This window comes from Euprymna scolopes, chromosome 34 (genome assembly GCF_053919585.1).
Source record: "Euprymna scolopes isolate OS-2025 chromosome 34, ASM5391958v1, whole genome shotgun sequence".
In the NCBI taxonomy this organism is placed as follows: Eukaryota; Metazoa; Mollusca; class Cephalopoda; order Sepiida; family Sepiolidae; genus Euprymna; species Euprymna scolopes.
The window spans coordinates 55,934,292-55,946,559 of NC_136515.1; the positions used below are offsets into that span (position 1 = coordinate 55,934,292).

The 12,268-nt window shown below is 35.6% G+C and overlaps 1 protein-coding gene across 1 annotated transcript in view; it reads left to right on the plus strand.

Moving 5' to 3' along the window:
- The window catches only part of LOC145259209 (cubilin-like), a 217,986-nt gene that overhangs the window by 70,615 nt on the left and 135,103 nt on the right, over nucleotides 1-12,268 (plus strand). Inside the window, exon 2 of the mRNA XM_080117044.1 lies at nucleotides 7,646-7,712. Coding sequence (XP_079973170.1) covers nucleotides 7,652-7,712 — 61 coding nt within the window. The 5' untranslated portion in view covers nucleotides 7,646-7,651. The remainder of the gene's footprint in view (nucleotides 1-7,645; nucleotides 7,713-12,268) is intronic.

Genomic DNA, 12,268 nt, shown 5'->3' on the forward strand with positions numbered 1-12,268 from the left:
TATATATATATATATATATATATATATATATATATATATATATATATATATTTCCTTATAATATTTTTATGTGAATGCATATATGGATATTTTTCTCCCACGGGTTATTTTAGGTAGTGCTTATTCGTTATGAAGAGTGTGTACGTTGTTTAAACTGTTCTGTGTTGCCTTTTGTTGCGATGACAGTTTGTTGCTACAGGACTGGTATTTAATTCTTTCGCATCGATGTGGCACAAGGTCAGAATTAAGCCAGTGCAACTAAAGAAGAAGCACTCTGGCTTGCAGTAAACAAAAAAAAAACTTACTCTATTCCAAAGTGGCAGGCAAGACCTGGGAAGGTGGAGCTCCTGGGACTCCCCATGACGAATACCTACACCCGACAAATACAAAGCCACCGAAATGGCCCAGTTCCCGTCTAACAACTTGTCGTAAACAGATTCTCGATTGCTATATACCAGTCCGAAGTTTCTAAGCAACTGAACTGACTGAATTCCTGGTAATTATTCATGTAGTGTTAGCACCAAATCCTTAGCTGTTTATTTCGATGATTCTGATGGAGATATTTTGAAAGTTTGTTGACTGGAAAATATGTATTTTATTTGGTAATGGTGGTGCATTGTTACGAAAAAAAAATTTTCGATTTAGTCCTGAAATAGCATTTGTCTGCCCTTGCTATGCACTCTCTGAAAATCTCAACTGAAAACCAAAAAAGTTGTACCGACGCACAAATGCCTTTTATTCTATCTATTGGATTTGGACCCGATTTTTTTGCACAGAAATATGCAATTCCTTTCTTTATTAAAAATCTATTGTGTTTTCTGGTGTAAAAAATCTATAACGTTTATAAATTTTTGTAAGCAAGTAATCTTCAGAATTATAAGTTCAGTTTAGTGGACGTCGCTTCTCGACTGTACTTTTGTCCAAAATACACATTATAGGTGACTGTGACTAACTGGTTAACGGTAGGTTGGTTGGTTGTTTTTCTTTTACGGCATATCAACCTTTTTCAGGTTATTTAATGCCGAATCCAAAGATTTTGAAGAAAAATTTTTTAATAGAATAGATTTGTTGTTTTCAAGTCGGTTTCTATTTAACCCATAGTTGGGACCCTAACAGGTACTACCACTCCGGGTCAGAGTGGACCTGGGAGCAATGGTAATTAAAGGGTGGCTCCACACTCCCCCAAAGCCCACAAGCTGGGGCCTTACCACTGGATATAGTTTAAGGTCATATCCAGGACCCCCATTGAGGGACTTTTACCGTCTGCAGGGGGGCAGTCGGGGTATTCTAATGCCCCACCGACAGGGCTAGTTTACGGTAGGAGTTGGAGACATGAAGGTGTCAAGCTGAAATTCTGTTCGTTCCAGGGCAACCTCCATGTGGCCTTTCTAGTAAGTACTCGACTTTTTCTAGAAATAACCGTGGAAACCATTGCCAACGACAGAATAATCTTGATTCTTACAATTGTTTTTGTTTGTTTTTTTTTTAGTCACGTTCACCCCTAGCAAGGTATATCGCTACTTGGACGCAAGAGACTACTTTTTGGGACCACGCATAGGAAAGATTAACAAGATGTTGGTTTACATTACATTTAAACTTCTGCATATCAGTACAGCCAGAGAAGCAAGTAGCAGGAAGGGAATTCTAAAGTCTAACTGTTCAAGGGAAGAAACTATTTGAGTAGAAAGCTTTCTAGCATTTAGGGACCTCGACAGTGAAGGGGTGTGATTTTGTTGCTAAGCGGGTTTATCGGGGATATGTACGTCGAGGGGGGGGGCACAAGTACAACGAGTTCATCAGAGCACATTCAATTAAAATGTTTGTAAAATAGGCATAGAGATGCAATACTGCGGCGATGGGACAGAGGTTGGAGCCTAGTTGACAAAGTGGGGCCTATTAGTTGGAAACTCTTTAACTTTACTAGATGCAGCTGTGGGAGAGGGGACAATGAGGAGTTTGGTCTACATCCGCTCTTGCGTCACCCTCCCGCCCCATCACCGCAGTGCCGACCGATTTCCCAGACGACGTACCGAATGACATTATCTGAAGGGTTCTTGATAACGAAGTGTTCGCTTAGCATACTAAACCTGTCGGCTTCGACCAGATGGAATCACTATCCCATCAAAACCGTAGCATTTTTTTTTTTGTATTATTAAAGCTCTTCGTCCAAATCCAATTCTACTTTAAAAAAAAAAAAAAATGATATCTTACTGCGTTTTTTAAGCAATTGTAAGCGATCTGAAAAATGAAGTAATAAAATTATATTTAAAAATATATCTCAGGTTTTAGAAGATGGGATAACTATCGCATACAAATTTAATGTAAAATGATCACCCTCTTCCGAAACAGCTTGTTTTTTTTTTGTTTTTTTATATATGTCAGTCTTTCTAACACTATATGATCCGAAAGAGAGTGAGCATTGTCGTCTGGCTGCTCAGAAGTCGACCTCGCTATTCCACTGTTTAGACTGTAGCATTTTTAGGGGGTAATATTGGAGCTTTACATCCTATTCAAATTCTTCTAAAATGAAATAAAAATGAAATTTTACTGCGATTTAAGACGAGTGCGTGTAAATAAACTGAAAATAAAATAAAAAGTAATAAAAAAAATAAACTAAAAGCAAACAATATTTCAGGCTTTAGAAGATGGGATAAGTTTTACATACAAATTTAACGTAAAGTGATCACCTCCTTCCGAAATAGATTGCGTTTTTAGGGCAGCCCATATAAACACTATCTTGTTCGGAAAGTAGGGAGGGGGGGGTCAGTGACACGGTGCTGGCTGGTATCAGTTCATTTGTATCAACTTCTGGTCCTGAAACACGTTAGATCACGTGATATTATTCTACCTTTTGTAATGACCCTCCCCCCCTTTTCTCTGAAATTACTGTGTGATTTTTTTTTTTTTTCGAGTTGTTCAATGCAGGTTCGACTGGTACTACTGAATAGGGTTGTCTGAAGATTCTGACTTCTACAGCTAAAATGCACGAAACATTGATATTATTGTTCTTTTTTTTTCTTTTCCTTTGCGAAACTCAATTATGTTCAGCAAAATAAAAAAAAATAGTTTCTTCTACAAAACAACTAAACTAAACACCATGAATAAATATTTGAAGATATAAACAATTTGCAGCATAAGAACCTTTTTTAAAAAAATACTAGCTTCAGCAGTAAATAACCCCAAAAGGGTTGATATACCGTAAAATAAAACAACCAAACCAAACTCCCTGAATAAATATTTGAACATATCAAGAGTTTGAAGCATATTTATTTGTTTATTTATCTCTCAAAATTTACTGGATCCGACATTAAATAACCTGAAACCCCTATCTGGTTCGTAAAAGGATGATCATCGTCGTGGTGCCGATATATTTCGTCGGTACCAAATTCCTAACCTGATACACGTCACATCATGTGATATAATTTTAGCCAGTGTAATGATCCCTGCTCTGAAAATTACCGGGTGCTTTTAACGCTTTGTTCATCGCAAGTTCTAACCGAAAACTGAAAACAATTCAATTTAAATTATAATTCTTCGCCAAACTAAATATAAACAGGAAGTGATTTTCATAAATCTATCTATATATCTATATATAAAGTGAGAATGTGTGCGTGTCTGTCTATGTGTGTGTGTGTGTGTGTGTGTGTGTGTGTGTGTGTGTGTGTGTGTGTGTGTGTGTGTGTGTGTGTGTGTGTGTGTGTGAGGACACTTCTCGACCTGTATACGCGTATTTGGTATATAACATACTCTAACACGTGGAAAACTTTTTTAATCGGTTTTCACTCGGAAAAACGGGCTGCCAGGGAGTCAAAATTGAAAAATTAGTACGTTGGGGTATCGGCTTTTGTCTGTTTGCCAATTGTTTTACGAATGCGCCTGCGCGGAAGGGAAATATGACAGCTTTTTTATGTTAAGAATAAGTATGGTTTGAAAACAGTAAATTTCGTCTTAAGCTAGTCTAATGGTTATCGTACTTTACTCACTATTAGGGACCTCGACAGTGAAGAGGCAATCGGAAAAGAATTCGACAAACTGGGAATGGGCAAGGGACTTTACTAAGTGCAGTTCTAAGAAAGAAACTTTGTTCATGGAATCTACATTTACGTTTAGGCATAAAGAGTGATGGAAATTATTGATAGTGGTTTTGGCTAAACGAGTGTTTTTCGCGAAAGTTTGGCGAGGGGGGGGGGGCATAGATTGAAGCCCAGACGAGCACTTGCCATTAAAATAACGATAAAGCAGAGACAGACTCGTAATGTCTCTTCTGTAGGAAAGAGGTTGCAGGGAAGAGGAAATGGCATCTTTCACTAAGCGACAAAGTCTATTTTGAACTTTGTCAAACCAGGATATGCCGCGTAGAGTAGTTCCTGCTCAGATGTGGCAACAGTACTCCATCGTTTTTTTTTTTTTTATAAAAGGAGGGTTTTAAGTTTACTATTTCTGTGAGAAAGTTTTTTGTATAATGATATTTTTAAAAAGTAATATTTAACATCATTCAAAAGTTTACGTCAGGAAAAGATTCCCGTTTAAAAAAAAAAGTGTAAACCAAAACTGTTTATATGTTTATTCCCAAACAGTTTTTAATTATTTGTATCAACAATTTTTTTAACACTTACAAAATTCGATTCTTATTTAGAATTTGACTCAATTAAAAATAAAAATACAGAAAAATCTTTACGATGTATGTACTTGTCACGGAACAAAAATGTTATATTCCAAAAACCACGTAAATTGATCAAATCAAATTTTCTGACGAGCGGTACGGGAGAGCCGGGAACCACTACATGTGAATATTTTTGTGGCATTGTGTCATCTCTTGAGTCAGCACTGTTTTATTCCAGTGTCAAATAGAAATTCAGGATGACTGGAAACAATGCGTAGATACGTGAAGACCACATACAGTGCCTGCTATTCCCGAATGTTAACCCGTCTGGTACTAGCCAGACTCAACGTTGCTTAACTTGGTGATCTGACAAGAACCGGTATACATGAGAATGCCGTATACACCAGTCAAATTCACCAGCACTCATTGCTGCTGATTGTTCGGAAGTTGGTGATCATTTATTTTTGTCGACTAAATTTTTAGTTTTTCGCTTGTAATCGTCTAAAAATTGGGAGGGGTTAGAAAATGGTGCAAAACTTCAATTTTTACATTTATAATAGACAAGGCATACACGGAGATGATGTTCCTTGTTCTTTCCTATGGTTGGGTAGTTGTTTATTCTATTGTTTGAAAACATTAGAATTTTCCACGTTTCTTTGCTGATTAAAATTTAATTGGCAATATTTGCAGTTCTACTATTATGTACGACAAATTAAGGCACGACAAATGACTCCTACTGATTCTCTGTCCGTGTGATTTCAAGCACGACAAATTAAGGCACAATAAATGGTTTCTGTAGGTTTTTTTTCACTAAAAATCTTTGCAAACTGTAGGGAAAATCGTTACTTACCTAACTAATGTGCGTTTTTTGTAGGATTCGGTCGCTTAACAAGAGAAAAACAGTTCAAAATAGCGACGTACAGTTGTTTTTGCGCTTGACGGTCACGCGTGAATAATGTCGATCCTTGCAGTTTCTATGCAAATGAGACGATAGCAGATACATTAAAAGCGTCGTGGAGGGAACGGGAAGGTGATTTGGAAGAAGGCGTGCTACGTACACGGACACGTGCAGCAGATCGCTTACGTTAACTCAAAAAAATCGTTGGCGGCAAACAACACAACTTTATTGAAATCAACTTTTAAACAAGAAGGACTCATGGCTCAGTGGTTAGAGTACTTTGTAATTGTAAAAGTGATATTCTCCTTAAGGTTGGACGTTCGATTCTCAGTGTAGGTGACTGAAAAATACAATTGCGAATTACTTAGAACATCTAAAGTGAAGTAAATAAAGGAAAGGGTTCCGTTCGAAATTCCATCCAAATTTCCTAGTTCGACAGAAACATTCCCGAATTCAACAAGGTACACCTGAAGAAGGCCGGAGGTTACATTAACCAAAACATTGTGAAAATTACACTCAAAACGAGAATCCAAATAATACGAATAACTATTTTTCGCTAAAATCTTTGTAAACAATAAGCAAGATTTTTTTGTAGACTTGGAAGTAATATTTAAAGAAAATAATACAAGTCAAATACAAAAAGGTTGTCTTAAGTTAAAAGAAAAAATATTTGTTTACATTTTTAAAATCCTAAATGTTTTTTATAGCAAATGTTTACATGACAACAAAAAGAAAATACATTAACAAACTTTTTAATTCCCTCAAATTACTATTATTTAAACCAACAGTACAAAATAATTTGAAGCACTGTAAAAGCCTCCACGATAGTTACTTGAATGCCATATTTGTATAACTGTTTTTAAATAGTTCATAATAAATTAATGTTTGGTCTCATTTATTTGTAATTTTTTTGCATTCGTCTCGACGAATATTGGCTGAAGAGAGCTTGATAAGGATACTTTAAACGGGCCTTATTATCGGGCTTGAAACCGACGGTACCAATGATCTGTCTCAACTAACAACTTTCTGTACACAAAATATAAATACGCTCTTAAAATTTGGATTTTCCTTTTAATTGAGCACTCTGCTGGAATTCTTTTTCCAAAAAAATCTAATCATATATATATATATATATATATATATATATATATATATATATACTAGCAAAAGTACTCGTCTTTGATTGGGTTCAAAAACAGCCTACAGAAAATGGACTCTGATTTATGAAAGTATGATAGGTTATGAAAAGAAAGAGTTGTAAAGAGATATCTTCGAATTTGGAGGTATCAAAACCAAAGCAAAATATGATGAAAGTAAAAATAAAATAGATAAACCCCATAATTTATTATACCATACCTGTTCACACTGAAACACTTATCACAATATTCTGTGGATCTATATTAAAAAACCTTCTTAAACTTTGTGACATATTTCCATTCTTTGGAGGTCAGGCGCGAACGAATACCCCATAATTTTATTATGCCATTTTTCTTCAAACTGAAACATAATTATCAAAGTATACTTACGCAGATAGATATGAAAAGTCTTTATTAAAGTTTGTGCCTATTTCCATTCTATAGAGGCCAGGCGCGAACGTAGACCCCACAATTTTATTATACCATCCCTATTTAAGTTAAAACATACTTATCAAAGTATTCTTATGTACATCTATATTAAAAACCCTTGTAAACTTTTTTTTTTCCATACTTTGTGGACCAGGCGCGAACGCAGACCCCACAATTTTAATGAACCACCGTTCTGCAGGGTCAAACGTACCCATTCCTATGTCTCGATACATAATCTATCATTATATGTGATCAGTTTTTTATAATAGTCAACCATATAGGAGCCTATTCGTGACCACACACACACACACACACACACACACACATACACACACACATACGTTCAGCTTTATATTATAGATATGCTATATTCTTCGAAATATTAACAGTAATTAAAGTGATTTTAAAAAAATGATATATATATATATATATATTATCATTATATATATATATATATATATATATATATATATATATATATATATATATATATATGCGTATGTATTCGATCTCCACGGAAATCTACAGTGCACTAAGTAATTTTTAATACATCACTTTTTTTCTTTTTCTTTTTTGCAGGTCCAAATGTTTTACCACTGGATCATTTTTGGGATCCTCTTATTTTTTCCAAACTCCCTTATTTGCAGTGAGTATACTATTATTCCTTTTATTTATTTATTTATTTATTTATTTATTAGTTTGTTGTGGGACTCTTAGAAATTAAAAAAAAAAAAACTGGTTGGATTAAATAGGTTTTAATGTAAATATTTTTATGCAGTTTTGTATTTTACGAGCGGGCACTTAGAAGTAAACTAGCTGGACTGGACACCTGGCGTTGCCCGGTCATACAATATGCTTAAACATGATATTTTAATTTATGCATGTTGTGTATATATTATTATAGAATCAATCCTCTATTGAATATTATATATTACAAGGAATAATTTGTCTGATGAACTAATTTGTAAAAAAATAAAGAAATAATGTCGTTCATCAAATTCCGTCTGTGTTTATTTACGATATTATGTTAGCTGATATTTGGGCTTGACGATGAGTGCCCTGGAGAAGTCACTTCTGATTAATATTTAGTTTTAAAATATGCAAATGAAGAAATGATTTGCAGCGATTTTAAACGACACCTCTTCTTTTATTGTAAATTGAACTCATTAATAAGAAAAATATAAAATAAAATGATGAAGTAAACCCGGGCTTGAACAGGGGATTATTCGATCTGTAGTCAAAAATGCTCTATCACTGAGCTATATATCCAGATGTCAATAATTCTGTTTGTTTGTTTGTTTGTTTGTTTTTGGAGGGGGGGTGTAAGAAGAAATGATTTGCTAAGATTTTATTATCTCCCTTGCGCGTGTAACGTAAAATATTCCCCTGTAAAAATTCTTTTTTATCCATAGGATAGAAAGACTATATTCAGGATCGAATTTTTTCGATTTTCGATACTTATCGGATGAGTTTTTGTACAGATCTAAGAACACCACGAGGCATAAATTACCTTTGTGTGAAATTTGTAAAAGATAGTCTCAGCCGTTTCGGAACCTATGAGGAATGAACACACACACACACAAACACAAAGTTACTTTTATATAATAGTAGAGATAGAGATTTTACTTTATTCGTGACGGATACGGGTCGTGGCTGACGGAACGATAGTACGTTAGTTCCGTGGATTAAATAAAGAGTTCTGTTCGAAATTTCCGTCAATTTTCACTTTGATGTAGGGGACTACTATCGGGGACAGTATGTGCAGGGATACTATGTAGGGAGTCGAGCAGCAAGAAGTCTGCATGTCAGTACAGCTTGGAAAACATGAATCTTGAAAGGAGTTCCAAAGTCTAGCAGTTCTGGGGAAGAAACTGTTAGAGTAGCAGGCCTTCTTACATCTAGGGATCTCTACTGTGAAGGGGTGGGACTTTGCTGCTTGTGGGGTTTGTCGGGGGTATTTACGTCGAGGGAGTTCGTCAGAGCATCCACTATTAAAATACTTGTAAAACAGACAAAGGGATGCAACATTTCGTCGATGTGACAGTGGTTGAAGCTTGGATGATAGTACAGGACCTATCAGGTTGGCGACTCTCTTTTGAACCCTGTCCAGAGAGAGAGACTAGTAGCAGGTGCACCAGCCCAAATGTGACAACAATACTCCATACATGGGAAAATGGTGGCCTTATAGAGGTACAGGATATTTTCAGGTAATACCTAGTGTGGTATTAGCTCTTTCTAGCACGGTAGAGAGAACCCTATTTCCTTGCAGCGGCTCTGGCAACTCAACACTCATCCTTAAAATGGCGACTTTTAACATCTGGATCAGACAAGTAGTTTTCCGGATATAAAGGCATTGTTTTTTTGTTTGTTTTTTTTTTTCGTGTTGTTTTTTGTTTTGTTTTGTTTTTTTTGTTTTTTGTTTTTTGTTGGTTTTTTTTCAATGAATTACTTAACGAATTTCAGTGGCCATCACTATTTTGTTTTTGGCTGAGATCGCTGCATGCTTTCCACGAGTCACTATAGACGATGGACTCTGGCAAAATAATTTATTTGTACTTTGCATCTATGTTATCGCGCTGAAATAATAACGTTATTATTTAGAAACCCATTCTTAACATGGGGAGAAAAGGGTGCTTTGTAACTATTCTGTACTTTCACCTAACAATTTTAAACAAAAATATCGTAAAAATTGAATTTAACTTGAAAATATTAGAACAATTGGAAATATCCAAATTACGTTAGACGCATGCGCATTGTCTACCTTTGTCTGAAGTTTGCAAAAAAATCATGGCACAGCGTATCACTTTGTTACAAAAACAATGTCTTAATATTCTGAAACTACTTGTCTGTCCAATATTTAAATGTGATATTCGTTTTTAGCACACCCGAAAACCTTTAAAAGTTGTTATTTTACAGGTGAGTGTTGAAGTGGAAAAAAAAAAAAATTTTTTTTTAATACTGAAATTTCGTACAGATTCCGGAATTCAAAAAGATACATTTGAAGAAAGTCGGGGGTTCCATCGGCCGAAACATTCTAAGAAACACTTAAGGTGAGAATAGTGGTGTGAATAGTGGTCTGAATAATTCAAATAACACTTTAGACTTGGCTTTATTCCCAAGAATTAAATAACATTTGAACGGAACAAGAGTATGTAACTCCCGCGGATTAAATAAAAGAATTCCATCCGAAATTTCGTACAGATTCCAGAGTTCGAGAAAATACATTCGAAGGAGATCGGCGGTTATATCGGCCGAAATATTTTTAAAAAAGCATTCGAGATGAGAACAGGAATCCAAATAATACAAATACTTTAAACTTGATTTTTATTCACAAAACTCCAAGGACATTTGAAAGGAACACTTCCTGAAATGATTGCTGGGACGAAAATGAAAGTCTGGAACTTGGTGCTTTATCCATTACGCCACGTGTTTTGTGCAATGGAAACGCCATTTTAGAAGTTTTTTGATTTAGTTTCTAAAGGATCTCTTGAAAAAAAAAATGATTTCTATGTTACGGTTTAATAAAAATTCCCATGAATCAGTCGCAGAATTTGTCTTTCTCACGAAACCGAAAGATTATTGTTTATTTAAATATTATTTTGACAACCCGGTGTGTCTGCTTATTTATTTGCCATAATATTGGCCAATTAATCGTCGTGTGACCTCCTACCGTACAAAGAACAACATGTGAAGGTGCCAGAAGAAATTATCAAAATAATATTAGTTCATTTGATTATCTGTGTTATGATGATGTATAATCTTCTTATTATACGTACTAGCTGTCTCTACCGAGTGCTGCCTGGGAATATTTTTACTTTATTTTTTGAATAGCTTTTCTTTGTTACCTATGCATTATCTAAAATTATTTGCATTATTCGTGCTACTGGCCTGATCGTGAGTGTTATTCATCTTTCTTCTTTTTTTTTTTCAATTTTTTACAAAGAAGTCACCACATCAAGACCCAGAGGACACTCGAGAATAAGAGTTAAAAAGTGGACAATATAGTAATTGATAGTAGTGGAAATTTGGTAAATTGGATTACTTAAGGGGGAACGGCTCATCAAGAACTTGTTTATTTTGGACTTGAAGACGACCATATTGTAGTCAGTTGGAAAGCAAGCAAAGGGAAGACAGTTCAGCAGGCGTACATGTTCCTTCATGTACAAAGGCGTTATTTTATTCACTATCTCACCAGGGGGTTAGACACGAGGTCAGGTTTCGATTCTAGCTGATGGTATCCAAGGGTAGTGTAAACAGACACCTTGCTGCTCAACTCCCTACATAGTACCCCTAAAAATTATGTCCCAGATAGTAACCCCCTACATCAAAGTGACACTGTGCCTTGTTTGGGGTGAAAATGCAATAATAAAAAAAAAATTAAAAAAAGGTATGGGTCTGATGGAAGGGTTTCTGTGGAACAGACTAAGTTCGAACTTGGCATACCCAGGTTTTTAATCTGTATCGTTAACAACTTAGTCACCACCATCCTCGTTTGTTATCAATGAGAAATCATTAGTAATGAAAACTGGACATGAGCAATAATAACGACCGTTTACCCCACGTTGGGAACCCCATGGTTTAGAGTTAAGAAACAACACAACAGGCATTACTCCCAGTCCCTTGGGGTCGACACGTCTTTCAGTGGCTCCCACGCACCTTAATGACCTCACGCTTACCCCTGTCTGAACTTTTCATTCAACTGAGCTTCTACCTATGCCCCCCCCCCGACCTTGTAGAACAGTAAACACTTATCTGGCTACAACAACTGCTAACAGCTCTCTTATGATCTAGCTGTGCCTAAAACTAAAAATAATTCCTATGAGCAAAGTTTCTTTCCTAGAATTACCCGTATGTAGAGCACAATATTGCAGGACTGCTTCCCAGTTGACTATATCATAGCTGTTTTCAAGTCTAATGTGAACAAGTTCCTGTTAAATTGATCACTTAAAATAAACAAACACTACCCAAATTCCACAATTACCGAAAATCATGCTATTGTTTCACCGACCTACAGACACTCATTAACCCATATCCTCGAGTAGTCTTCGGGCCTTGATAAGGATCGTCCCACCCTTACTCCAGTAAAGTAATAAGGTATAATCTAGATTATAAGCAAGGATATTTTCTCTGTTTGTCTAATGGTCACATGCAAACTCCAAAGGTTATTCAAAAGGATGCTAGGTGTGTTTATAGCTGTAGGCA